Source organism: Chaetomium strumarium (genome assembly GCF_033439665.1).
Source record: "Chaetomium strumarium strain CBS 333.67 chromosome Unknown B0T15scaffold_1, whole genome shotgun sequence".
NCBI lineage: Eukaryota > Fungi > Ascomycota > Sordariomycetes > Sordariales > Chaetomiaceae > Chaetomium > Chaetomium strumarium.
In genome coordinates, this window is record NW_026944429.1 from 3,077,313 (window position 1) to 3,104,154 (window position 26,842).

The following is a 26,842-nucleotide window of genomic DNA, read 5'->3' on the forward strand; positions in this document are numbered from 1 at the left end:
GCAGTATGAACCCCCTACCCCTACCCCCTACCCCGTGCCCGCCCCAGACCAAGCCCCAAGGACCGGTGCCGCGAACTTGCGGAGCGGCACGCACATGCCCCCGGCCCGGGCTGTGGCCGGAGGTGAAACATTCAGAGTGCCGCCAAACAGAGATCGGGGAGGAAAGGGACAAGGGTGTCCTTGGGACGGGGGGAGCCGCATCCATGCCGGCCGAAGAATGCGGGAATGGCTATGTACTACTGTACATGTACATTTTGATGGACGATGCGGTTGTGTGGCATGGCTGCCATTGTTACTTGTTAGGGAACTGGTGATGCTGCTGGCGGTGGCCCAGAACAGCTAACAAGCTCAGCTGCTGTGTTTCAGAGACTGCCCACTGTTGGGAGCTGCGGTAAAAGTCAAGAGTCACCCGGACCGGTAACGCGAAATGCGGAGTTGCTGATTGTTGTGGTTGCTGTTGGGGCCGGAGCTGAGCTTGTGCCGCATCTACTTTTCGACCCCAAATCAACTCGCAACCAACATAATTCGTACCTACCACCTAAGCAAGCCCGGTTCGGTCGCTTCGGTGAAGCAGGTAAGGTACCTGCAGGGCGAAACATGCGCGTCACCGGAAAGAATAGCAGCAGGAGCAGTAGCACCAACATCCACGCATCTAAGGTCCTGGAGTCGGTGTTAGCTGCCGAGCTGAGCTCTCTCGTCACCTCGGCAACCCCACCAGCGCCATCAAACCGTGTCGCACGGGAGGTGAGACCGCAGGCTCTTTGAAACAGTACAGCCCAGCAGGCGAGAGCCTATTATAGCATCTCCCACCCCCTTGCGCGATCCGGGTTTCTGCCGGATGGCACTGTGCTGCTTCGTGATGCTCGCCGAATTCCTCCATCACCGGACGCCGAGAGTCTGCTCGTGACCAACACAGTCATGTCGAGATTCCAGATTTCCCGCTATCGCTATCTGCGGGTGTCTATGATTAGATAGCCGTACCGTTTACATCGGAAGAACCAACCTCGACCCTTAGCTCCCTTTTCCATGACCACCAGACCAAGCCGCCTAGAACCGTAACCCGATGAACCTGGTTAAATGGAAACGCGCTGGGCCAAAAGAAAACGGGTATTTCATCATCAGGACATACTGAACATATATACTACCGTTGGCGACCAAGACTGTACTTAGTCAGGTTGCCTTAGCATCACTGTCATATCTCAGGTGCTCTCAATAGGGACGAAGGTGTAATTGAAATCGAGCAGTCCGTCCAACATCCAGTGCTGAGGGTCCCAGAAATCGTAGTTGCTGTCGTAGTTCATCGGCAGGAGGGAGCTTTGTGTGCCACCCCCTATCGCTGAACCTCCACTAGGTGTTAACGCGCCGTTGGACGTCGGTAGGCCGAGAGTAGAAGGGAGACCGTGAGAGGGAGGCGCCAGAGTGCTGTCCAGATGAGTTGACGAGGCTGAAGACTCATTAGCCGAATCGGGATTCGTGGGTTGCTTCAGAGCTACCAAGAAGTTTCTTAGCCCGCACGAGCTCATTGAGAGAGATACAGGCAAAGACGTGGTGGTCTAGACCAGGAGAAGAAGATTGTTTTTTTGGGGGGGGGGGTTGGGGGTTGGGGGTTTGGGTTTTGAGGGGACAAGTTGTGGGGTATGAAAGACTCACTGTCAAGTGTGCCTCGCCCTCTGGCTTGGTACTCTTCTCTCCAGTGCCAGATCAAATCGAACACGAGGCTCATGCTGTGTCGACACCGGACTTTCAACTGCAGGCTATCATCGATCTCCGGGTCATCGCCCTGAAACGAGGGCGATTTCCCCTCGATTCTGGCCCCGTTCCAAACCTGGACCATCAGCTCTGCCAACCGCCAGTTCAGGTCGTTTTGCACCACACTGGTGGTCCTGATGGCCTGGATGGTCCTGTGGAAAAGCGTTCGCCCACGTTCGAAGTCGACCTGCTTCACAAAGAATGACCGCATGAGCTTGAGCAACGCAAAGCCCGCGGCGACCAGCATCTGTTGTATGTAGTTCGTGGCGTATTTCAAGAGATAATGGTCCCGTAATTGGTATTGATATGATTCATGGCACGTCTCAGGCCCATCCAGGATAAAATCAAGATAGCCCGTGGTCGCACGCCAGAGGGCCATCAAATCGTCGAGATATCCCGGTGTGCGGCTCGAGTCAAAGAAGCCGGCAAGGCGCAGATGCAGGCACGCAGCCTTCAGGTGGAGGTATACGACTGGCGACAAGTTCTGCGCCAGGACGGAAGCTTGAAGTTCGTTGAATTCGCGGCGGTAGACTCGCATCAACATGGCTCGGTGCTCGTCGCCGGCAACGCCTCGTGGATCACTGGCGTTGCTGTACATTTCCTTCGAAACCTTGTCACAGAACCTCTCTATTTGCAGCCTCGCTTCCAGCTCTGGACCAAGCGAGTACGGCCCCTCGACGCCGGGCCGAATCGCCAAAGTCCAGTCATACAAAGTGGAAGCTGGCTGACCGTACCCGGTTCCGATGGTCTGCGCGACGATGTTACAAACCGCCCACGTCTTGATACGGTCATGCAGTCCTTCCTTGTTGAGCTCCACGGCGACTCGCGAGAAGTCATTGATGTGGTTCGGCCGGTGTAGTCCAATGCCGGTGGCCGTCTTCATCATGACTCCGCAGAGGATGTGTGTGGGATCGGACGATGTTGTGCTCGTCGGAAGGGGCCAGGTGCAAAGAAGACAGAGTGCCTTGACGACGAAGTAGCTTTGCGGGACATCTCCGATCGTGGCCCAGAGCAACCTCGTCAAAGGACTCGAGAGCTTGGTCAGGATGCTGGGATCGGGACCAAAGCGTCTGCTGGCAACGGCTATGATGGCCCAGTAAAGCAATGGATGTTGTTGGTAGTATTGGTCTGGCGTCTGAACGGGATTCAGGAAGGGCAGGAACGGATGGTAATAGTTGAAGAATTGACTGAACAACTGGCTCTCTTCGTCCTCGGTAAGCCTGAAGTCCTCGAGTTCGCGGGCAATACGTGGTAGAGCGTAGGAGCCACCACGCTTGAGGTGTAACAGCGAGGACACAGCCTCGTCGGATCCCATCAGCGACGGGTTGCGAGTATGGGTGTAGTGGCTCGCGACGACGGGTGACTGGATCTGCGATTGCATCGCAGAATGCACCGTTTCGTCATCCTCGTCAAGAGTAAACCCCTGGGCCTTGGCCATCTGGATGGCACGGCGAAGCCTCTCGATTTCCTTCTCCATCTCGGCATGCTTGCTACGCTTGCCGATGCGTTTGAAATTAGACTCGATTTTGCACTCAAGCTTGAGTCGATTACACCGAGAACAGCTCTGGAAGGGATCTTGAACTACATCACATCGCAGCTGGAGGAGCAAATATACATGTTAGCCCTGCACAATACGAAGCAGACGACCATAGACAACCGTCCCGGGCGTGGGACGGATCCGGCGAACGAGGAAGAAGTGGGAGCCAGCATATTCGGACGCGGTTCCGGTGGGGTTACGGAGATGCAAAGCGAAGGTGGGAAGGGGGGTGTGACTCAACAAGCGACTCCCTCACCTTTTGCTGGCGGCATTCATTGCAGGCGCGCTTCACGCCGGGCAGGCGACGGCTCTTGGTGTCCGGCGACGCATCTGCCCTGTCGTCGTGGTCCATGTCTTGATCATGGTCGTGGTCATGGTCAATGAGGCTCGCCGGGCTGCTGTCAAAAGTGCTGCGTTTGCGCTTGATAGAGCCGCCGCCGTTGGCACTCTGACTCCGCATGCCAGCCGCAAACTCGGGGCTCTCCATGGCCGGACCGGCACCCCGGGGGTGGGTGCGCAGGCGAAGGACGGTGTAATCGTGCGCGGGTGGGTTCCTGGGCCCCGAGACGGCACGGGACAATATTGGATAGGCTGTTTGCCGCGGCAATTCGCTCCGTGGGAGGTCCGGTCTCGCGGTTGCGATGAGAGAGGATTGAAGGTGAGAAAGCCGATTTACGGAAGGCGGGTGTCTCGAATGACCGTTCGCTGGGCGGGGCTGTTGTCTTGGGCGGGGAAGCATTTGCACAAGATTTTCAGGTAGCAGGGCTAGCTTGTATCAGACGATTGGTCACAGCCATGGAGTTGACCCACTTTAGGCCGGCAGAAACGACTCCACGTGTTATGACTGCGGGTCCATCTGCGTTTGGCGGTCGCCCGCTCTTTTGACAACGAAGACACGGAAGCAAGCCTGGAGGTAACTGACACAGCAATCCGTACATCCAACACAAACAGATCACTTTCAGATGGACCTTTGTTGACGATTGCCCAGTTGCACAGACTCAGTTGGACGCCGCAATTACTACCCCAACACTTGCACGAGTGTATGTAGGCACCCTCATCTTGCATGTGGAAGACGGGGGGCGCTTTTGTCTGTTCGCCGCTCTAGTGTACACTGACGCTCGGCCTGCAATATCTCAGGTCCCAATTTGACCCTCCCCAACCTGTTATAAACAGGTTGTTTTTAGCATTGTTGGGTGTCATGTTCTGCTTATATATTGAAGTAGTAGAACTATTCGCTCTAGGTACTGCAGGTGAGCGTTTAGGGGCCGGCAGTGGTCAGAAACTGCCATTGACCCCAAGCCCCCTTGATGAGTAAAGCGGCTATGGCAAGACTCCTACGCAGATATGGAGGACTCCATGCGTGTTACTCCGTCCTCGTCCATGCTATCTATCCCCTTATTTAGGAGGTGGCTCGAGCTATGCACCAGCCACAGGAATAGTTAGCTGTGGCCCGAGCTTTCAATGACGACAGCGACTCGGTATTGACGAACTTCCTGATTTGTGCTAAAATTTCGCTTTAAACCATGGCATGGCAACTCTGTAACCGACCGACTGCCATTCATCTTTCCCAACTCCAACTAAGAGTCAACAATGGGTGCATCCGGATCAAAAGCAGCACAGAACACCGTGCGTAAATTTCCATCCCGCGCTCCGGGGTCCTCGCCGGCGGCGACTACGAAGCCTGCGACGAGGACAACACCGCGACCGGCCCCGGCCCCCTCGGCAGATGCGCACCTACGATCGCGGCCCCAAGCTTCGTACGCAAAGGATGACGGTTAGTTTATCTACGGTGTTCTTGATCGATCGCAGTATGTAGCAGCGCTAGTGCTAACAGAGCGGCAGAAATCCGCGCGGACTCGATGGATCCGGATCGCCCCGACTTCATCGGCCCAGAGTATGCCGATCGGCTACGGCAAATGGGCATTGCGCAGCCGAACCCAATATTTTCTCCGTCCTCAATAGCATCGCCCTTCCAAGATGTGTCCGGGATTAAGCAATCCTTATCAACGCCGCGCTTCCCCTCATCCGCTAACAACGCAACCCTCGGTGTCCTCGAGACTCGGCGGCGTCTCGAGGCTCAGGCCAAAGACGAACTTGAAAATATGGGCAAATCGACCGATCAGGGAAGGGCGTTCCTAGACATTGGCACAGTCAAGCAGATACTAGTGCTGCGACAGCGCGGCGAGTCGGCAGCGGAGATTGAGTCGCGCTTGAGGCTCAAGCCGGGCATTGTTGCGAGGTTAGGCCCGCAGGGCATGGTAGCTCCTGCGTCATAAACTGCAGGTGCGCATCACGGGAAACAGGTCATGGCTTGCATTACTGGGCGTACTGGATGGCACCAATGGAAACCAACCCGAGGCTCCGTTCTATGTACAGCACCGCTCGGGTACACCCCCGCGAAGACCTTTTCATATCTCACCAGGCACAGTGGCCCCCGTCGATCCTCAGGTCAGCTCCGGTCATGAAGCTGCTAGCGTCGCTGAGCAGGAACACGGCTGCGCCGCGGTATTCCTCCGGATAACTCAGCCGCTTGAGCATGTTGGCATCAGGCCAAGCCGTCCGTCTCTCGGGGACGGCTTCGAAGAGGCTTGCAGTCATGGCGGTAACAATATACCCGGGGGAGATGGTGTTCACTCTGATGCCGTGCTCGCCCCACTCGGCAGCTAGGTTGCGAGCCAGCTGCAGGACCGCGGCTTTGGAAGCATTATACACGCTGGTTCATCGTCAGCCATGTTGAACCCGAGCGAAGAGAAGAACAACTAGGGACGCCGGAAACGCTCACGGGCAAATCAACCCCCTGTTCGCCACCGTTCCGCTCATGCTCCCAATCAACACGAGACTCCCCTTTTGCTTCCGCTTGATCATCTCCCGAGCGACCGCCTGAGCGGTCATGAACACGCCGGTGACGTTCACCCCCAGCATCTTATCTGAATCCTCGGCTGTATACTCCAACGCAGGCGTTTCCTGCTGGATGCCCGCGGCGGCGATCAGCCCGTCGATCCGGCCCTCCTTCTCTGCGATACCGCCGACGATCTTGCCTAGGGCGCTCTGGTCGCGCACATCGACGCGGTGATAGCTCATGCGGGAGCCCAGCTCTGAGGTGGCGCGGCTGGCCACACGCGAGAAGTCGCTATCTTGGGCGGGATCGGGGAGACGGTCGAGCGCGTGCACGACGGCGCCGGCTTCGAGCAGCGCTTCGGCCTGGGTCAGGCCGACACCCCGCGCTCCACCAGAGACGATAATGACCCGGTCTTTGAGGCTGAATTCCGGGAGGAAGGTGCTGCGCTGTTGGTTGCGTTGGATCGGCGAGTGGTGGAAGCCGCGGACGAGGGTGACTGGGGCCGAGCGCACGTGTTGGCGGGCTAACAGGGCGCGAGAGCTCGCTGTCCAGGCTGTCTTTTGGATGAGTAATGAGGCCATGCTAGATGACCTGTTGTGTATGGGCGTTGAGAAGTCAGGTCCCTTGGAGAGGTGCGTAGTCGGCGTGGGCGGCTGTGGAATTTGAGTGGTGGAAGAGTTTCCAGACCTCCGTTATTCTGCAGACGCCCCCGAATGCTCGGTATCTCTTATACTTGATAGACCGATGTTCCACGAAGACCTTGATCAAAAGCTCCGCCGCCAACATAGATTTGACGTGTTCCCCTTATACTTTAACAGAGGAACCGTCAGGATCATGGGCGCAGTGAAGGTAGCACAGCGACTTGGGGAAACAGCCCCTCATCAGATCCCCTCACTCTTTCCGACCCCTCATGACAGGCAATGGAGGTTCCATCCATCCTAGCTCTAATGACGAAGTGCGTCGCTCCTACAATCCAAAGGCTAGACCCAAGCTCCATTGAGTAACCCGCAGGGCCTCATACGGCCAGTGAGACGGGCCCTCGCGGCTAGTCACATCACACTTCCTGTTTTTTATATAGCCCAGAGCCTCTTAATCTATTTGTCCTGCACGCGGGTGCACTTCAAGCGATGGGGTTCTGGGGCATGCAAGAGCCTAGACGCCAGCCGTTGCGGGAGGATTGTCGATCGCGCGTGTGGGGAAGCGACCGGATTTCCTCGATGGGAACTCCGACGGAGGGTCGCGTGAAGCGGGCTCGATGATAATTACCCCTTCCACGGCTTTGGGAGTCTGGGACAATTGAATAAAAAGCAGCCTGGACTGGTTGCACCGATGCTGCTTCGATTTCGCGACGTCGGAGTTGACAAGCCGGACACAACACGAAGACGCTCGCCCTGCTCAGCTCAGCAGCCCATCGTGACCAAGTAACGTCAAGTTCTCGACAAACGCCTCCTATGAGTGCACCACGCCGCTATGACATGCAGCTTGCGAGCGCTGTGCTGTAGTTATCCGTACACGCCATACTGTACTTGTCCTTGTATCAGGTAACCAAGTTGAATGAACAATTGGGCTTTATCAATCGCATTGTTGCAGTCAACGAATCGATACTAGTAGGAAAGTATAGCAAGCTTCGCAGGTCCTCCGCCATTGGCCGCGGGTCGGCTTCCGGACGGCGGCTACTACGCACATGCACCGAGGCGTGCGGACGTGTGGCTAGTCCTCTATGCAGCCTTCCGATTTGGGCGGTTGCTGTCATTCTTCCGAATGAGAGCGTAGAGTTGCCTCAGTCAAGGTCAACCCGCGGCGGGCTGTCCTGGACGCCCAGCCTGGCTTTGACATCCCTATATCATTACGCAGGTGCTTTAACTACCTACTAACCTTAAAGACATTGCTGACAGATTATGCATCCAGTATGCGCCGGCCCTTCGAGGCGCTGGATTACCTACATACGCTGATAGTGAGTGCGAATACCGTGTTTGGGACGTGGTGAAACAGGGTCGGAACGCTGCTTGCTTATATTAGGAGCTTCCTAAGTGAAGAGGTTCGCTTCGGTGCCGGATGAACCTGTTGCTGTTTACGGCAAGCCGATGCTGGTTCATACAATCTTACGAATCCGGTGTTCTACTGTGTAGTACTCCGGACTCGTGGAAGATAACCAAGCCTCCTAGTCAAATGTTTGCTGGATACCCGATACTTCGGAGTATCCCGCATCTCCTCGTTTACGATGGCAAGCCTGACACAACCAGTGATGAGGTCGACAATCATTGAGCACTCGCTATCCTTTTCCAGCTATACCCGGGCCTCGCCGGGCCCGGCGTTTTCGGCCCGGACATTTGGAGATCGGCGATCGGCACTCGTTCGATCTCCGCTCCTGTCTCCGCTCGCCAAGACTTCCGGTCTGAATCCCGGCCTGCCCCTCACGCTCCTCGAACGACAGAGAAGCGAGATGTACCAAGAAATTTGATGGTTATGCGTTGACGGCTTGAGCTGGGAAACCATGCCAGCACATCCGGGGGTTGTCTTCTCTTCTTGCCTCGCATCAACATGATCTTGATGCCATGAAATTCGGATGGCTCATCATGCTCTCGGCTTGTGTTGTCGGGACGGGGAAGCCACCGAAGTTCTACATGTCTATCTCGTCCAGGGTGTTCAGTGACAGTGGCTTGTTGGACCCTACCTTTCGTAGTCCCAAAGACCGGCGTGTATTGTCCGTGTGCGGTTCTGCCATTCTATGGCAAGCGACGTCGGGATTGGCTCCTCTGACAATAACCTCGCAATTGGCGTGAAATAGGTGAGGTAGGTAAGTAACTAGAGAATAGATGGCCCGGGCAGCCGTTGATGTGGACGAGATATCGAGATGAATGGCGGTCTGACATTATGAATGTCGAATCATCTTACTGATAGTACCTTACTGTCCACTACTAGGGTTAGGGCAGTATTCGTAGCCGATTTTTGAGGGTCGGCAACGGGATCATGGGGCTGACTGACCTTTGCAGGAGCACATCGTTCTCGAACGACCGAGAGAACAACAGCTGGGCTCGTTAAACTAACGGTCCGATCTCCGCTTACTACCCCACCGCTTGTTCTCCCCGCGGTCACGCCCGTGGCACCATAGCCAGCGTCTACCGCTTTTGTGAGCAGATTACCTAGGTACTGCGTAGCACCAAGGTTGTTGCCATCACCCCGATACGTTCCGAGTTGTCCGCATTGAGGTGCAGCTAGCAAGTGTCGTACGATGTTCCGCTTTCGAAGCGAGATGTCAAACGGGAAGAAGGGATACCCTGCAAGTACAGTTCGTACCCTGCGAATCATGGTGAGGCTGCGGCGGGGCCCCAATGTTCGTGAGCTCGAAAGGGCGAAAATTGTCTTCCGATTTTGATCCATCAACACCAGAATTTCTCGAGAGCCGCCGCTACCCTGTCGGGCCCGGCCATTGGCGCGTGGCTCTTCGCCCGCGCTGCAGCTGGGATTATGCCACGAGGGGGACGCGTGAGATCACCCGAGAATGGTCGCGAATGCATGGGCATTTCCGGAGCAGCGTCGGCCACGTGAGCCCCCGGGCACTGCGGCTGTAGCCTGATCCGCAAGGCGGAGTTCCCGCTGTTTCATAACCTCAACATCGATATGACGCGATACCCTGAAGGCAACCGCCACGAAATTGCGGAGGTGTACGGCGGTATACCTCGCGCTGCTAACACCTCGGCAGTCCGCCAGCGTGCGGATACACACCGGGCACGCCGGGGCGATTATGGAAATGAAATGGAGGCAAACTTACATCCTTCCTAGCCTAGGTCTGACTCGAAGGTACTGTACAATACCTGGGCGAAGCATGTCACGAAACAGCTCTCTGCGCTTTTTTGGCTAGCTCCAAATACTAGTAGCGCGGCACGGAAGCGGTCCAGGGTTCCTAAATTCTCACACGGCTTTACGAGTCCCTTGGATCGAGCCTCAAATCCTTGGCTCGCGAGGCTGACAGCTGAAAGCGCCATCAGAGACCCGTCAACGTGGACAAGCGGAACATCGACGCGTGGGTCCCGTCAAACGCAACGGTTAGCCGCGCGGGGTCAACCCACAAAACGTAGCCTGACAGTCAGGAAACAGGGGGTCAGATATTTTTGCGCAGTGCCGCCCGGCAGTTTCTTCAGCGCATGGGAACTCTTCTCGGACACTAAAACCCCTGTCGCTCGCGGATATCGTACGAGTTGGGGGCCCCAGACAGACGTTTGACTTGCCGCGGCTTCCTGGGGCAAGGGAAGAAGAGATTTTCCACAGGTCAAGAAGAGATAGGAAGGGAAAGCCGAAATGTTTCCACCCTTTGATTGCCCCAGTTGCTTCATAAACCTTAGAAACCCGGGCCTGTAGCGCGGAGGAACGCCTCGCTTCTTGCTTCCACTTTCACCCACTCGCTCGTTTCGTCTCTTGCTTCTCGTTCCCTATCCCGACACACCGAAGACAGAAACATAGCCGCCCTACCATGGCGCTCACATACCAGCAGTCCAAGCTGGTCAAGGACACCATCCCGGCTCTCCGGGAGCGCGGCGAGCAGATCACAACAACATTCTACCGGAACATGCTGCGGGACCACCCAGAGCTCAACAATGTCTTCAACAGCGTCAACCAGAAAAACGGACGGCAACCACGGGCCCTGACGTCGGTCATCCTCAACTTCGCGTCCAACATCAACCACATCAGCGAGCTGATCCCCAAGTTCGAGCGCATGTGTAACAAGCACTGCTCGCTCGGCATCCGAGCCGAACACTACGAGATCGTCGGCAAGTACCTGCTCAGGGCCTTCGGCGAGGTGCTGGGCGCCGCCATGACGCCGGCCGTATTCGCCGCCTGGGAGAAGGCGTATTGGCTGCTGGCCAAGATGTTGATCGGGCGCGAGTCGCAGCTGTACAAGGATTTCGGTACGTGGACGGGGTGGCGCCAGTTCAAGATCGACAGGGTGGTGCCCGAGTCGGAGGACATATACTCGTTCTACCTGGTGCCGCAGGACGGCAAGAAGCTTCCCAAGTTCTTCCCGGGCCAGTACGTGTCGCTACGGCTCCCCAGCCCGGACGGCTTCATGCAGGCACGACAGTACTCGCTCAGCGAGGCCTGGCGGGAGGACTACTACCGCGTCAGCGTCAAACGGGACGAGGGCGCGCGCTACAAGAACTCGGTTTCCACATCGTACTTCCACCCGGGACTCGTGTCCAACATGCTCATCGACCACATGCCCGCCGGCGCAACAGTCGAGCTGTCCCACCCGGCCGGCGAGTTCTTCCTCGACGTCAACAACACGGGCAACACACCGCTCGTGCTGATCTCGGCCGGCGTGGGTGTCACGCCCATGGTCGCCATCGCCGACACCGTCACCAAGACGCAGCCTGGACGGCCCATTTCGTGGATCCACGGTTCCCGGAGGAGCGTGCCCTTCGAGCAGCACATCATGCAGCTGAAACGGGACAATCCCAACTTTCGCACCAACATCTTCAAGACACAGCTGGCCAGCTGCGACGTCGTTGGCGTGACGTACAACTACGACTTCCGCATGGACCTCGCCAAGGTCGACCCGGAGGACCTGTACCTGCAAAACGGCGGGACCGAGTATTACATTTGCGGTCCGGAGCAATTCATGCTCGAGATGAAGGACTACCTCAAGGCGCAGGGTATCGGGGCGTCGCGCGTCAAGTTCGAGCTCTTCTCCACCGGGGACTTGGCCTTCAAATACCAGTGAAGGAAGCTTCCGAGAAAATGAGCCTTGATGTTTGAGTCCTAATCGCGGCTGTCACACATAGACTTCGATACCCCGGGGCTGGTTCTTCTTGTGAGTCAGGCTGGCTGGCGTATGGTTAACGAGACTATGAAACATTTAGATTTTGAAGAGAGGCAATGCCAAAAAAAAAAGCATCGTCAGCGATGCCGGTTTTGCAACATCACTAGAAGATCCAGGAGAGAAAGACAGGAATTTGCAGTGTTGAGTATGGTGAGCATTGTGCTGACCCGGTGAGTTTGAGAAAAACGACTCGGGTTATCGCGCCCGAGCTTTAAAGCGACTCTACCAGTGAGTCGCCGGGCGAGATCTACGTCTGGAGAAGCCATTTTTTGCACGGCACTAATATGTCAAAAGAAGTCGTACCAGATACCCACGTGGTACCTTACCCAAAGCAACGATAGATCCAAGCCACAAAACTCCGAGGATACAGGTACTAGTATTGATCGTGGCACTTGAGCTACTTGAAGTGAAGCAAGCGCTCGTGAGTCGCATGAGGTCTAGCAGTCTAAGCCACTGCCACGTGCTTAGTTGTCGACCATCAACATCATCAACAATGCACAAAGTTGCCCTGATTCCGGCGATTTTCCAACGGAATTCATGCGTAGGGGCGCAGGGGGCCGTTGAGTTTGATTGCGTGATCCGGAGCTTGTTTATGTAAGGCAGACTCGCGGATGCATTTGCCTATTTTTGGCCAATGGCCCGATCAGGCTTTTGGGGTAACTATCACAGTATGTACATAAAGTTCGATCAAAAATACGGAGTAAACATACGTAATTTGTCGCTATGTGAACCTTCGAGCACTTGAGGAAGACGGTCTAGTACAGTACACGTTCGCACTACAAATGAGGAGTTGGTAATGTGAGGCATCACTCTGCACGTGATTCGGATCTAGTGCGGCATGTAACGTTAATGGCAATCCTGGCAGCATCCACCACTCGGAGCAGGTTCCAAGGCAGCTCGGATATCCTTGGTCCTAGATATCTTGGCTCGAAGTTAGGTAGGTAAGGTACTTATTATCGAGCGACCACACTATGAGATTTTTTGCTAGGAAATCCGAACTATGCTACTATATGTGGTGGATGTAAGTATCTTAGGTTACCTTGTAAACCTTATTAGACCTGACTGATAAAATCTGCACCTGCATGGGGATTGGCCACGCAACGGCGGATCTTCCGGTGCCGAGTGCCGTCACCTGGTGCCCTGGCACGAGACGGGGATACGAGGCCCTTGGCCCAATCATCCCTGGGACCCCATCTCACCCATAGTGAGGTGCCCAAGAAGAGAAACATTTCGCTCAGCCCCATTCTTCTTTCAAATCATCGTGCGAAATCCACTCGTTTTCCCTTCCGTTATCCCGCTCTCGTTTACGACTCTCTACGCTGTTTCTTGCCCCTTTCTTTGTATCACGGGACGCCACGCGGTTTCACCAGGTACTGCGAGTCCACGGACGAACCCTTCATTTCGTTGCCTTGTCACCGCGAATTGCCTTGATTTTGCGCTCTTACCCTGAACGGGTTGATGCAGATCAGTCGGTCATCGCAGAACACACAACACATCAGGTCAGCAGTGAGGAGCAAGGCGCTAGTTAGAATCTTTCCGAGAGCGCCGCATTCCCTTTCGCACCCTCGCTACCCGAGGACTCATCGCGGCTTTCCTTCCTCCATCGCGCTGCGAAACCGGTCACAATGCAGCTGAGCAGAGCGCTCAAGGCTTTTGTCCTGGGCCTTTCGGCGATATCTGTCGCCGAGGCTACATTCATCAAAGTTGATGCCGGCCGCCATGGAGCCGACATCCAACGGAGGCAGGACGATGACGAGAGCGCGACATCTAAACCCGCTGTTACCAGCACCAGCGCGCCTGCAGCGGAGACGACGACATCACGTCCTGCCGAGACAACCACAACCTCAGAAGAGACAAAACCGACTACCACTTCCACCCCGCCAGGGACCACAAGCAAAACTACGGCGGACAATGCACCAACCTCGAAACCCACGATAAGCGACGAGGCACCCCCCAGCACAACGTCTCCCGCCGCTGACTCATCAACCACTGAGGCGCCGTCCTCGAGCTCCGCGGTCGGTGGCGATGATAACCATGACAGCAGTAGCTCAGAGCAGCAGACAACGGTCGTTCAGACAATCACCAAGGTCTTCACGTCGACGGCGCCCGATGGATCACAGATGACTCTGACCAGCGAGACGGTCACGACGGCCACCGCGGGTCTCGCCGGCGGCAACAGCGGCGGCCAGTCCTCGGGCATGTCAACAACGACACGCAACACGGTAATCGGCGTGGTCGTCGGCGTCGGCGGCGCCATCATTCTCGGCGGTCTGGCGCTGGTCGCCTGGCGCATCTGGGGCCGCAAGAAGCACAACGAGGAGAACGACGGCCTGATGGACTACGGGAGCACCGCCGAGAAGCCCGAGTCGGGCGGCTCGATGACCGGCCGCACGCCCTTCCAGAGCACCCTCGAGAGCTACCATGCGCCAACGCCCAATACGGCGGCGAATTTCTAGGTTCTCACCTTCAAATCACGAGCTCGTCATGCCTTGCCTCACTGTCGATAAGCCCTTCGATTTCCCCACCTCACTCTGGGGACACTCGGAGTTCTCTTTTGTCTTTGTCCACGGATCCGTTTCCCTCAATCCCGCTTCTCTGCTCGGAGGATATTCTCATGGCTCGCCAAAAAACAAGTCGGCTGATTACCATCATGCAGACGGTAGGGACTACAAGAAGGAATGTAGAATATGGCAAAAGAACCGGGGCTATGGAGGATGCAGAGGTTTCCGTGGCGTGTAGAGTGTTGAGGTGGCTACTGGACGGAGTGCATTTCACTGGATGTATCAAGCGAAGGAAATCTTCTGTCTTCTCTTGGCTTTTTGCTTTCTTTTATGTCTGATGGCCTTACCTGGATTTGATGCGGTCCGAACGAATCTCGCGCTACGTAGGACTGTTAATTAATACATCGCTAACTATCACTGGAGTTGTGCTTTTCGTGGTTGACTTGGCATTGAGGTAGGCGGCCAGTTTGACTCATCATGTACCTTGTCAGCGCCCTGTGCGCATCCGGAGCTAGGTTCTTATTATATTATCAGGGGCTGCAATGCAGGTACATTGCGATGTCACGTGCAGCAATTTACCGGGAGCATCATGATCTGTCTCAGACTAGTTTCATCTATTGCACTGCAGAAGCAGCCAGGCATGCGAGTTATTAGGTACTGTGTGGTGACTGTGGTCAACCATTTCAGCTGTGTGCGGAACCTGTTCAAGATATTGCCATGACTTTGGGTGGGGGGGTTGCGTTTCTATGTCTTCTTCGATTCCATCTCGATTCTATCTCGATGCGAACATCTGTGTAACTCGGTTCACACTTCTGCTGAACGTTGAATTTATACGACGCCTGTTACGGCCTCATTCCCCCAATCGTTTTGAGTTCGAAGCGACCTCGCCAATCTTTGGGCCAGTAACTCTACAATGCACCTCGAACTTCTCAGTCTGCTCGCGTCCTGGTCCTCTATCGTGACCGCCTCCGTCATCCTTGAGGACGTCGGCCAGAGCGAGTTTAGCATGGGGGTGCTACTCCCACGGCAGCAAAGCCGAACGAACCTGCAGGCTTTTACAGGGGCCTTGGGCGGTGCGACGGCACCCAGTATCACCAACTCGAACGACCCGCAGCGACCATTCGAGGTCGACGGCGACACCTTTGTATGCCATATACTTGCTCTCCTTCCCCGGTAATAGCAGCTCCGTCGCTGATACGGTGTTCGATTCCGGTTTAGACAGACTACGAGAGCGCTGCCAACCGAGCCTGCGATAACCAAAAGAACGTGTGTGCCGACATGGCAAACAACGGAACGGGCTCGTTCAAAGTGGGGGACTGTGACCGGCAGAATGGTGAGTTCGAGTTCCTACATACAAGGTAGCACATGTTGCGGTACAATGCCACCAAAGACTAAGACGAGATGGGCGTTAAGAAAGCTGTAAAAGCGCGGCGTCCTCGGCGACCATCAAGTCTTTTGCACCGCCGGCGCTCGTGAGCTCGACCGCCGAATTCGACATCTTTTGTGACGTATGATGACGATGATCGGGGTTGTGGGGCTTCGAGGTTCTGGGTACTATTTGGGAATAACTATCTGGGGTCTGGTCGTTTGTGCAGAAGAGCAGGTGTTGGCTTTTCCATGAGGAAGATGAGCCCTGAGATGGTATCTTTGGAAATCGCCAGGCGAGGACAATTGAAGTCCTCATACCGACTGGCGGTTTGAGTTATGAAAGTACGGTATTCGGGCATCAGTAAGGCACCGCATGGAGCGGCCAGCCCTGACCAGTGCAGCCAATCGATTGACTCCCTCCCACCTCTAAGCTTCAAGTTTTCTTACCGCGAGCACAGTACCTAACGTACCTAGTCGGGCTTTCCAGCTCCCCGGCCTTCCATCCATAACCGGACTCGAAGGACATTAGAATATGAATTAGGTAGCATGTTAGCAAGAGTCGGTCGTCTTGTCACGGCATATGTATAACAGCAAGGCGGTTTGACTCTTTTCAAGGTTCCGAATTCCGATAGCACGTTCCTAAGCATATTCAGGGTTCTTCCCGACTTGCTTTTGCTCCGGTCCCCACAATGCCCACAGCCCCTGATTCGCACAAACAGGACATGCATGTCTGTCGTGGCCCCTCCACGTTGTCCACGCGGAGGTTGCAGAAAGCTGCGTCGCGACTGCACAATGGATGCCCGTTTTCAAGGCCGTCCTCACTGCATCGACTGGTGTTGCGGGTGACTTATGGCCGGCCCTACTGTAGAATCTAGCCTTCTTTCTTCGCCTGCTCGCGGGCCAAGTACCGGCCATCTGCCCAATTGAGCGGCGAGATTAATCAACGGTAACGTTATACGGAGGTACCTACCAGCCAGAACGTGTGGACCAGTCAGGGAAAATGGACCCTGTTCATTAAAAACAGAACTATTCCCGGCCAGAGAAAATAATTGCCAGTCATTAGTGTACAGGCCACGCCACGGCTCGTCTGTCCCTTCAAGCCAAACCACGGCCGTCCCGCGTCTCCTTGGTGCATCGTGCTGGTCTTGAGGCTCTTCAACCGCCATCACGCTCAAGTCTCTCTCTCCCCTTTAGCAGCAACCGCACGTGCCTCGATGTGTCTCAACGCTCGAAATCGTCGGGTTTTCGTCTTCTTGTCGCTCCTTTGATTCGGTCAGACGTTGAATAGCAGTATTTTAATTTGTTCGCCCCCTTTTTTCCGAACCGATCAGCACACCGACTTCTGCCGCATCCTAGTTTCCAGGCTCAGCCAGGTTGCCAGGAAGCGCGTCGCGTCCCGGTCCACCCCGACGACATCACCGCTCTGGCCGCCCAACCCCGGACATCGTTTGTTCTGGGGTGACGGAGCTCACTTGGCGGCGCGTAGAGTGCGAGAGTGCAAGAGTACGAGAAATCGGTGCAGACGACAAGCGACTCGTCTGCGCTGATCTCGTTCAGGGTGAGCTAGCTTTGATCTGCGCCGCTGCCGAGCCACCCTCGGGTGAGACGCAGCAACCCAACGACGGCGAGGTTAACTTGCGCTCCTCTAGGCCATTGAAAACGTCGTCCGCAAAGCTGTCGCCGCAAACCCCCCTCGTGCACCGGCACAGGACGGTGCCAAGGATTATTACTACCGGGCCCCATACAGATCGGCGACTGCGTCTCCTGCGCTCTCCAGTGCTTCTACAGCCGACGGCGAGGCGTCTCCCCAGCTCCCGCCTCTGCCAACGCCGCGGCTGCCCGAACGAGTCCGCGGGCTGTTGAGGACACCGTCGGACAGTCCTGCCGAGTCCGAGGACGACGGTGCTGAGGATTACGGCGCTAATCGCTGGGGCTCACCGTATCCGCCAAATCTCCGCCAGCTGAGCTCCAGTAGCCCGAGCGAAGACAGCGACGGATCCGAGGACTCGCCAATCCATCGCCTGGAGCTCCAGACCCCGTTCCTGCGGCCGGCACCTCCTCCCGCGCAGGACTTGCACCAGCCAGAGGTACGCCTGCCAGGGATCAGCGCGGCTGCCATCGTCCTCGCGAACCGGGCAAGGCGTATCGCGCACGGCATCACCGAGGGCTGGATCCGCCAGCACACGGCCGGCGGCACCACCGAGCAGGAAAAGCGGCATTGGTTCAGCGACGGCACGGGCGACAGTGAGAACTCTTCATTGAGCGACTCATTCTCCGGCGAGGAAGCTGCTTGGCTGGGCGACGACAGCGTGCGGACGCCAAAGGCAAGCCGCAAAAAGAGCAGCGGCTGGAGCAGGCAGACTTCCCGAAGCGGTCTCGGAAAGCAGTCAAGCAGCGAGACGCTTAGGGCATCACACCCGAGCCGCGAGAAGGGAGCGGCAGCCTCGACAATGGCATCCCCCGACAGTTCACGACCACCACAGGAGGGCGCAGGCGAGTCCACACCCCTGGCTGCCCAGCTGGCGTCCGCTATGGAGAGGCCCCGTACGCCGACAAGAGGTCGCGACGCGGGACCAAACGGGGTCGCCGGTGCTCCGAATGGCAAATCCGGTGCACCCGGTGCGCCCCACGGACCCCTCACGCCGTCAAGGGCTGTCGCGAAGAAGGCGCCGACGGCAACCACGCCGCGCGTCAAGAAGAAGGTGCCATGGAAGGGGAAGAGTGTTATGGTGCTTCTTCCTCGAGATGAAGAGCGTGGCCTGCCGGGCAAGGGCCCAATCCCTCTCACAGAGTCCGACGTCCGCGGCATGCTCCGAAGTTGGCAGCAACTGGGCTACAATATCGACGGATTCGACCTGTACGAGCCAGCCGCCGAAACCGGTCCCTCGGAATATTCCCAAAGTAGGGGCGCTTGGCCGGACCCTGACGACATGGCGCGGGAGCGGAAGGACGGTGGCTGGAGAGTCCTTCTCCCAGACTTGAACGGTATGTACCTTACCTTTGCCTTTCCTGACCCTGCGCCGGCTTGTATTTTCGGGGTTACTGATGGAACGCCTGCAGCGTGGAAAAAGTACATTGACGAGCTCACCGAGGCGAAGCTCCGCGCATTGGGGGTGTCGTTTGGCAATGACGAGCCTCCCCTCCCCTCCGTTTCTCCTGCAGCATCTGCAGCAAGCAAACAAGCGCCATTGGCGCAGTACCCCCCGCTACCCTTCTCCCCGCCGGTACCGACGCCTTCCACATCCAGTAACCAGGGTGTTGCGGGGTTCCCCTTCCCTGCCCCGTTCGTTGCGTCAGCCTCCCAGAGCCCCGGCATCCCGGCGGGCGCCTCGCCCGGGCCGTTCGGTGTTAGGTTCAACCCTCGCGCCTCGATCTCGATCCCGTCTCCGCATGCCTGGTCTCCGCAGTTGATGCTACAGCAGCAACAGCAACAACAAGGCCACCGTGTTGGATCGCCTTCGCTTGCCAACCTCGGCGCCATCATGTCGCCCAGCTCGCCCTTCCCTCCTGACGGGATGCCCGGTGCCGTGCCCGCAGGCCACCAGCGCCACCAGTCGCTGCAGTTCGCTGCGTTGCCTCCCCAGTTCCAGCCGCCGGTTCGAATCTCGCCGCGCTTGCAGGAGCTTCGCGAGGTGGACGAAGAAGCGGAGGTAGAGACTCTACCGACTAAGCCCGAGCATAGCGGCTTCATTCGCCACAATGCTAGTGGCAGCCTGCAAAGGGAGATAGACGAGGCCGAGTATCACTTGGAGGAACAGATGCGGTCGCAGCTGGAGAATGACCAAGACTATAGCCCGGACAACGGCAACGACCAGGCTGGCATGGGTCCAGCGGGCTCTCTCGACTCGGCGGGCGGATCCCTGGTCCAGTTTGGTCCTCAGCCACCGCGGTTCGCGGGTGATGCCGATGGCCTGGTCCTGCATCATCCGCGGCCCCATAGCCGCGGGCACTCGCTGTCCCAGAAATATTTCACGGAAGACGATGCCTCCAAGCAAGGGGCCTTCAGGCCCACCTTGCAGCGAATCAACGCTCAGCCGGCCGAGGAGGACGAGATCGAGACGAACCCAAGCAATCTGGGCACGCCCGTTCAGACTCTGGATTTCTCCAACCTCATGCATCACCGTGGCTTCTCAACCGCCAGCAACCCCTGGACCGACGAGCCTGGCAACGCTGCAGGCGGTGTCCACCAAGCCCGGCCCAGCCATGGCAGCAAATCGTCCTTCTCGAAGTTGAACGTGGAGGCTCCCGAGTTCAAGTTCAACCCTGCGAGTACCTTCAAGCCCGGCGCCTTCGCATTCACGGGCAACACCTTCCAGCCGCTGGCCTTCGGCATGGGATCGAACGCGGCTGATCCGAGCCAGTCCGGCATGCCAGCAAATGCTTCTTCCAAGATCAATGCCACTGCGCCGGTCTTCTCCCCGGGCCAGAGCGAATTCAGTTCCTCCACGTCCAGCCTGAAGTTCCGACCCGATGCTCCTGCTTTCACTCCGCACTCGCTGCCCACTTCTGTCACAAGCCCTGTGATGTCGGGCGGCGAGAGCGGTACTAGCAACCGGGGGGGCCCCATCTTCGGCCACGTCGACCTCAGTGGCGCCGACGTCGTCAAGCCGGTCAAACAATCCAAAGCCATTCCCATCGTTCCGCCAGAAATGCGCGATTCGCCCGCTAGCCGCGGTGCGCAGGAGGATGCTGATGGCCGTCCCCAGGTCGACGTGTCCCGGGTCAAGAGGGCCCGTGCGACTGCGGAGGATGACGACGCCGTGCCGCTGTTCGCCGAGCCCGCGAAAGAGGACACGCCCTTACCCGGGTCTAAGTCGGACGCCACGGCGCAACAAGACGGCGTGCCGGCGGAGGAGAAGTCTTTTGACGAATCGAATCACGGCGCCGCGGACACAACGATGTCGTCAACGATTGTTTCCGAGACAACGGATACCAAGGCAACAGCCAGCCCCTCGGAGGCTTCGCCGGTCCACGGCACCACGAACTGGGCGCCTTTCGAGTTCAAGAGCGCCGTTGACGTGCAGGCCTTCAACGAGGCCCGGCCGTTTGGCGACGACGCCTTCAGGCCTGCCCATAAGAAGTCGCTGTCTGCGACTGCCCGGGCTTTCATCCCCGGTGCACCATGGACGGCTGACACGGCGGCAATGGCTGCGGATACTCCCGCAGATGAACTCACTGATCAACATGCTACGCCAGCGGACGATGTGGTGGACACAGCTGAGCATGAATCGACGGCTCCAGAGGAAGTAGTGATGAAATCTGTTGGCCAGTCGATGGAGGAGGAACCACATCCCCCTCCCGCTCCCGCATCCCCTGAGCTGCCACCTGCTGTGGATGGGCCTTCTACCTCTGAGGACGTTACGCCTTCGCCGCTGCCGCCGCCGCCAAAACGGTCTGGCCTCGCAGCCTCACGTTTCGCCGCTCCGCCTTCTCCTATCAGTGACGACAAGATGCCGAGCGTGGAGGCAGCTGTGTCACCCGTTGAAACCGAGGACCTGTCTATGATCTCGAATCACGATCATGCGGGAGGTGACGAGCCTCTCGAACCAACCATGGCTGACATCGACGAAGTCATGCGCCGGCTGCATGAAAACCCGGATATGGGTGTCAACAGGACCTACCACGACCAGCCGGAGTGGCGCCAGACCAGTCCAACTCGCCGGTCGTCCGAGGCTGCTCCGCCGGAATCGCCGTCGCGCCAGCCTGCGCCGAGCTACTCGCGAAGCGACGCTCCCAGTCCCAGCCAGGCCGATTACCGCCGCCCGGCGTCCGTCGAGCTGGAGGATCCCTTCACAGATCCACCTCGCAGTGCCCAGCTTCCCCAGGGCGCGGTCCACCGTCTCAATGGCAGCGACAGCTTGCCTGCTAGTGACTGGGAAGGTGTCTTTAGCGAAGACGAGCAAACGAAACTCGAGTCGCGGGTCGCCTTCTTCGACGGCCGCGTCAATGAACTTGTTGGGAACCTCCTTGCTGCCCGGCTTAGCCCTCTGGAACGGACTCTGGACAGCATCAACCATGCGCTGCTAGGCGTCGCCAAGCGCACGCCATCCAGCCGGCGGGGAAGACACAGCGTATCGGCCGAGGTGGGCGAAAGCGACGCTGATGACGAGGACGATGAGTTGCCCGTTCCTATGCGGTCCACGAGCCCGCGCCGGGACCGCAAGATGGAGCTGATCCGCGCTGCCGTGCTAGATGCCTTTGCGATGCAGCGTCGGAGCCAGCCAAGCGAAGCATTTCCGCCTGCTGCTGCTGTGCCCGGTGACAGCGCTCTTGTCCTAAAAGCGCTAGAGGACGTAAAAGAGCAGTTCCGCCAGTCACTCCAGCCAGCCTTCCGCAGCGAGGATCTCAAGAGCATCGTGGAAGACGTTGTGGAGCGTCGCATTCCCCCTCCACAGCCCGCCGCGGACAAGGACGAGCAGGTGAATGCGCTCCGAGCGCGGGTCGCTGAGCTCGAACAACGGCTTCGTGCCGAGGAGGCCAAGGTCGAGGCCGAAGCCTCTGCCAGGCGTGCTGCCGAGAACCGTGCAGCGGAAGTTGATCGCGAACTGCAGTCCGCCGCCACTAGGATTGAGGTGGAAATGATGAACAAGAGCGCACAGAACCAGCGCATTGCCGACCTCGAAGATCGGGCTCATCATGCCGAGGGCAAAGCAGAAGAAGAAATCAAGGGGAGGCGGACGGCCGAAGACCGGCTCTCCGAGGTCCAACGCCTGCTTCGGATATCGTCCGAAGAGGAGACGCGGCTGAGGGAGCTTGTCGAGGAGAAGGACCAGAAGATCAGGGCTGTCGAAGCTGCGCAGAGCGAGGCAGTCATGCGTCTCACCGTGCTGGAGGCGAGCCAGGCCAATGCCCACCAGTCCCAGAGCGAATCGCAAAACCGCATCAACGCGCTCGAGGTCGAGGCGCGCGAGGCGCGCAAAGAGGCCCAGCACTGGCGATCGGAGACGGATCGCATCGTAGCTATCATCCATCGGCGCGACAAAGATCTCTCTCAGGCGCTTGACGAAAACAAGGCCTTGCACAAGCTCATCGACACCCTGGGCACGCAGTTGCAGGAGAACGAGCGAGTCCGCGACACGTGGCGTTCCAAGTTCCTCTCGATGCAGGAAGAGATGGCGCAGGCGGCCAAGCAGATCACCGAGGAGAATGCTCGCCGTACCAAGAAGGAGCAGACGCTGCTTGCTCGCCACGAGGTCCTCGAGGCCCGGCTGCAAGCCGAGGCGAGGACCCGTGAGCGTATCGAGACGGAGCTTGAGAGGCTGGAGATGGGCGAGCGCCAGGGCATGAGAGCCGTCGCCGAGTGTAAGAGACTCGAGGGGGTCCTGGCCGAGATGCGCACGGAGAACCACAAGCTGCACCAGAGCGCTCTGCGCTACCAGGCCGAGTTCCAGGAAGCCAGAGAGTCGGCGGCGCGCGAGGTGCAGCGCACGCGCGACGCGATGCAGGCCGAGGTGGACAGCGCAAACCACCAGGTCAACGTTGTGCGCGAGGAGCTCGAGGACCAGATCTCGAGGCTCAGGGCGCAGCTCGACCAGGTCAGGCTGGATGCGGACACGGCCAAGGCCCGCCACGACATGCTGCTGGAGGAGGCGCAGAACTCGAAGCACACCGAGCTCGAGGAGCTTGTGCGCAAGCATCAGAACGAGGTCGAGGACCTGCAGGCGCGGTACGAGCGCCAGCTCAGCAACACGACCGAAGACGCCCAGCGGGCCGAGCAGAATCTCCTGGAGCGCCTGAGCATCTCCACCTCCAAGTCGGAGCATCTGCAAGACAAGGTGGCGCATCTGGAGGAGAAGTTGGAGATCGCCCGGGAGGCCGCGCGGGCTGCCGCCCATGCTGCGAAGTCCGTGGCCAGCGCGGACCCGGAGACGACCATTGCTCAGCCGAAGCCCGCCGCTGCACGCCCGCTCGAGCTCCCCGAGAAGATCTCGCCGCAAGCGTTGCGCGAGTCGATCATGGTGTTGCAGGAGCAGCTGCAGGAGCGCGAGCAGAGGATCGAGGAGCTGGAACTGAAGCTCTCCAAGACGGATCCCGAAGCAGAGGCCAAGATCTCCAAGCGCGACGACGAGATCACCTGGCTGCGCGAGCTTCTTGCCGTCAGGCACTCGGATCTCCAGGACATTATCAGCGCTCTTGGCCGGGACGATTACGACAAGAACGCCGTCAAGGACGCCGCCATCCGGCTCAAGGCGAACCTACAGATGGAGGAGCAAGAGCGCGAACGGGCCATGAACGGCGGATCGGCTATCCGTCTGCCCAACATCGCAGCAACGATCCGCGACGCAGCAACGCCTCGCGTCGCCCAAGCGGTGGGTCCTCTGGCTGCAGCTTGGGGAAACTGGAGGAAGGCGCGCGACCTCGGCAGCGCCCTGTCGTCGCCGGCCCCGGCCAGCGGAAGGGACTCGACACCTTCGCGGACCGGCTCTTCGGCAAACAGCCTTCTTGGCGGCCTCTTGACACCGCCCGCCTCCGGCATACGCCAGACCCCGACGTCCCAGGCCAAGCAGCCGACGGCCTTCTCCAGCACCGGTCGCCGATTCACGGCCCGCGACCTCGCCAACAGGCCGAGGCCACCGCCTTCTGCTCCGGCTCCGGCTCCGGCTTCGGCTTCGGCCTCGGATGATAATGACACAAAGGACAAGGCGCCGGAGAGGCAGGAGACCCCTCCGCCCCCCTCTCGGCGCCTGCTCGCCGGACCAGTCACGCCTCCGATGATGCGCGCGAGCGCGTATGATGACGATGCCCAGGCGGAGGACTTCGATGACGCCGGTTTCTTCGAGGATTGAGCGACGACATGGGACGTGGAAAGAGGAGGCCAGCCTACCAGCATCAACACATTTTTTTTTCCTTTGTCAGTTTCCTTGTAGTCATATTTCAGTGGATCACGGCGTACATGATGTGGCACACGGCCAGCACCGGAAGTGGATGTGTAGCTTAGTTAATGTCTTTTCTTTTTCTCTTCTCAACCCCCTTCTTATTTGATCATTTGCCTCTTCTTCGCTGTTCGTTTTTGCTCTGCAACCAGCAGCACCCGAGACTGGAGATTATTACTACAACTAGAATGATACCCCCCTCTTTGTTGGCAAACCTTTATTTTATTCCCCCTCGTGCGAAAGTCGGCTCTCGAGGGGCCGTATTTGATAATCGGATTTTTGCATGTGTTTAATAGTCCGTTCTGTTAGATAATATGCAAAACTCGCACTTCTTCGAGAAGGGAACCTTAGTATGTCCGTACTGTCCGCATCTAATCAGATACACCGGAGAGGTCGATCGTGCGGGTGTTGCATATCAGGATCGCTTCTTAAGTCTTGCGCGGAAGAACTAGCTTAATCTCAGGCTTTCTGGAGGGATAAATAAGAGCTACGACCGGCAATCCGATATAAGGTTAAGGGAGGAAGCTGGCTCCTGCCTTTCCACTGCACTATGTTTTGGAGGCAATTGTCGAACTTTGGGCGACGTTACACAGATAAATGTGCCCGTGACACGATCGGACCAAGCAAGGCACTGCTGGACTCAGCCGCGGAATGGATTCCAGGACGCATCGCAGAGAGAAATCCTCAGCCGTCACGAACCTGTCACCCAAAAGGGTAGGGAACACAGCGGATGTCTCAGGCAGCGTGAGGGGTTCGATACCTAGTACGGATGACAATAGTTATCACACGCATGTTATGTTACCTAATGGTAAACTTGACTATCAATCAGCGACTCACCAGGTCGCTTCCCAGCCGCTCAAACGCCCTTCTCCTCGGCCCCGGGGTGGGACTCTAAATATTACGGCGATGCGTCCAATCAAGCCCGCCTGCACCGCAGCCAGCAAAAGCATAAAGCCACAAGGTAGTCTATATTAACTAGTAAGGTAGTTACCTACTAGTAGTCGGTGGGTTCCATCTTGCGCAGGAAGGACTTGGAAGCGAGAGAGGCCTGAGCCGGCTCGCTTCCGGGCCCGTCCGCCCGTCCGTCCACAACAAAAGCCCAGATCTCAGATCGACACGCGGATAGCGATCGTTCCCGAGAGAAATAGAATTTTAGAGTGAAGCTTTCTGGCTACTGCAGCCTAAAAATGTCACAATCCGTGGACTGACATCCTGTTTTGGCAGGTGCGAACACGAAGGATGCGGGACGTGGCTTTTTTAAAGCTGCTTGTCAAGCGCCGGCGCCGGGGATGGCTTCAAAAGTTGCTGATCCCGCCCGTCTGGTAGCGAAGCCATCCCTCCACGTGTTGGGTGAGCCCTACATATGTAGACTGCCGCCTCCCTGCCCGTTACAGCAGCAACCTCGTCTCGGGCGCTCCTCCGTTGTGAGAGCCCGTCGGAAGGGTTCGTTTGTCATCATGGAGGCGGGCCTGCGCTGCTGTGCGATGACCATGCTTTTCGCCTTGTGGCTCAACAAGTTCAAGGTCATGTCCAATGTACTGCGTCCCCACCACCTTAGTGTAGGGGTTACAAAAGTCTCCCACTCATTCCAAAGGGCCTGCAGACAAATATTGGCATTTGACCTGATTGGGAACGTAATATTTCGGGATTCTCCGGTTATTGTACTCAGCGCGCAAAATATCCTCAGATCTGGTTTGTCAAGATTGTCATCTAAAATCCCTTTTCATCTTGGATGATCTTGCTCCTCTTCAGAGTCGTAACTACTAAGTACATACCCCATGCAAGCTGGCTGGTGTTGACACTGTATGGACTCCGACTGAAATGAGCTGAAAAGTTCCGCCCAGCGGTACTGTGTGACATACACTATGTACTGTACATTCCTTTGTCCAGTTACACCATCCCGCGAGGGTGGCTTTGCTGCACCGAACTTTTTTCTAGAGCCCTCCCTCCCACTGTCCCACGGTGGGTGTTTGTCTTTTGCATGCAAGAGTTTCTCCTAAGAATGTGAGGCGAGAAGTGACGGACTTCTCGAAGCACATAGTGGCTTGCAGGCGCCTATCACACCGACTCCTGCCGTTCGAGTTGGCAGATCGGTGTAGAATTGGTCCAGTGATGCGACTTTTCAAACTTGGAGTAACCGTCTGTTTCTATGTTCGA

General features: G+C 57.5%; 7 protein-coding genes across 7 annotated transcripts; 5 read left to right on the plus strand and 2 right to left on the minus strand.

Moving 5' to 3' along the window:
- Nucleotides 1-1,199: 1,199 nt before the first annotated feature.
- B0T15DRAFT_506961 (uncharacterized protein) lies at nucleotides 1,200-3,773 on the minus strand (the record flags this gene model as incomplete). The annotated part of the gene is made up of 3 exons (XM_062867620.1): nucleotides 1,200-1,489; nucleotides 1,651-3,346; nucleotides 3,543-3,773. The coding sequence occupies 3 exons, from the start codon at nucleotides 3,771-3,773 to the stop codon at nucleotides 1,200-1,202; spliced, it is 2,217 nt and encodes a 738-aa protein (XP_062726049.1).
- A 966-nt stretch (nucleotides 3,774-4,739) lies between these two features.
- Nucleotides 4,740-5,692, plus strand: B0T15DRAFT_31584 (uncharacterized protein). The gene is made up of 2 exons (XM_062863985.1): nucleotides 4,740-5,060; nucleotides 5,129-5,692. The coding sequence occupies exons 1-2, from the start codon at nucleotides 4,877-4,879 to the stop codon at nucleotides 5,560-5,562; spliced, it is 618 nt and encodes a 205-aa protein (XP_062726050.1). The 5' UTR covers nucleotides 4,740-4,876; the 3' UTR covers nucleotides 5,563-5,692.
- B0T15DRAFT_31557 (uncharacterized protein) lies at nucleotides 5,632-6,831 on the minus strand. The gene is made up of 2 exons (XM_062863984.1): nucleotides 6,069-6,831; nucleotides 5,632-5,999 (listed from the first exon to the last, which is right to left on the minus strand). The coding sequence occupies exons 1-2, from the start codon at nucleotides 6,704-6,706 to the stop codon at nucleotides 5,702-5,704; spliced, it is 936 nt and encodes a 311-aa protein (XP_062726051.1). The 5' UTR covers nucleotides 6,707-6,831; the 3' UTR covers nucleotides 5,632-5,701.
- A 3,523-nt stretch (nucleotides 6,832-10,354) lies between these two features.
- B0T15DRAFT_31607 (globin-like protein) lies at nucleotides 10,355-12,076 on the plus strand. Its single transcript, XM_062863987.1, has one exon. It carries the CDS (start codon nucleotides 10,597-10,599, stop codon nucleotides 11,842-11,844), a length of 1,248 nt encoding a protein of 415 aa, XP_062726052.1. The 5' UTR covers nucleotides 10,355-10,596; the 3' UTR covers nucleotides 11,845-12,076.
- Nucleotides 12,077-13,425: 1,349 nt separating this feature from the next.
- B0T15DRAFT_31673 (uncharacterized protein) lies at nucleotides 13,426-14,660 on the plus strand. The gene has a single exon (XM_062864000.1). The coding sequence runs from the start codon at nucleotides 13,569-13,571 to the stop codon at nucleotides 14,397-14,399; it is 831 nt and encodes a 276-aa protein (XP_062726053.1). The 5' UTR covers nucleotides 13,426-13,568; the 3' UTR covers nucleotides 14,400-14,660.
- Nucleotides 14,661-15,228: 568 nt separating this feature from the next.
- B0T15DRAFT_31637 (uncharacterized protein) lies at nucleotides 15,229-15,985 on the plus strand. Its single transcript, XM_062863996.1, has 3 exons — nucleotides 15,229-15,588; nucleotides 15,663-15,777; nucleotides 15,858-15,985. The coding sequence occupies exons 1-3, from the start codon at nucleotides 15,358-15,360 to the stop codon at nucleotides 15,956-15,958; spliced, it is 447 nt and encodes a 148-aa protein (XP_062726054.1). The 5' UTR covers nucleotides 15,229-15,357; the 3' UTR covers nucleotides 15,959-15,985.
- Nucleotides 15,986-18,262: 2,277 nt separating this feature from the next.
- On the plus strand, nucleotides 18,263-24,598 carry B0T15DRAFT_386531 (uncharacterized protein; the record flags this gene model as incomplete). Its single annotated transcript, XM_062864328.1, has 2 exons — nucleotides 18,263-18,797; nucleotides 18,873-24,598. 2 exons carry the CDS (start codon nucleotides 18,263-18,265, stop codon nucleotides 24,596-24,598), a joined length of 6,261 nt encoding a protein of 2,086 aa, XP_062726055.1.
- Between the last annotated feature and the right edge of the window lie 2,244 nt (nucleotides 24,599-26,842).

What these genes read in the sequence shown, in the direction of transcription:
- B0T15DRAFT_31584 (XM_062863985.1), top strand. Translation starts at nt 4,877, where the DNA reads ATGGGTGCATCCGGATCAAAAGCAGCACAGAACACCGTGCGTAAATTT. An exon ending in TTCGTACGCAAAGGATGACG is followed by an intron (nt 5,061 to 5,128) that starts GTTAGTTTATCT and finishes ACAGAGCGGCAG; the next exon opens with AAATCCGCGCGGACTCGATG.
- B0T15DRAFT_31557 (XM_062863984.1), bottom strand. Translation starts at nt 6,706, where the DNA reads ATGGCCTCATTACTCATCCAAAAGACAGCCTGGACAGCGAGCTCTCGC. An exon ending in AACAGGGGGTTGATTTGCCC is followed by an intron (nt 6,000 to 6,068) that starts GTGAGCGTTTCC and finishes ACGATGAACCAG; the next exon opens with CGTGTATAATGCTTCCAAAG.
- B0T15DRAFT_31607 (XM_062863987.1), top strand. Translation starts at nt 10,597, where the DNA reads ATGGCGCTCACATACCAGCAGTCCAAGCTGGTCAAGGACACCATCCCG.
- B0T15DRAFT_31673 (XM_062864000.1), top strand. Translation starts at nt 13,569, where the DNA reads ATGCAGCTGAGCAGAGCGCTCAAGGCTTTTGTCCTGGGCCTTTCGGCG.
- B0T15DRAFT_31637 (XM_062863996.1), top strand. Translation starts at nt 15,358, where the DNA reads ATGCACCTCGAACTTCTCAGTCTGCTCGCGTCCTGGTCCTCTATCGTG. An exon ending in AGGTCGACGGCGACACCTTT is followed by an intron (nt 15,589 to 15,662) that starts GTATGCCATATA and finishes ATTCCGGTTTAG; the next exon opens with ACAGACTACGAGAGCGCTGC. An exon ending in GGACTGTGACCGGCAGAATG is followed by an intron (nt 15,778 to 15,857) that starts GTGAGTTCGAGT and finishes ATGGGCGTTAAG; the next exon opens with AAAGCTGTAAAAGCGCGGCG.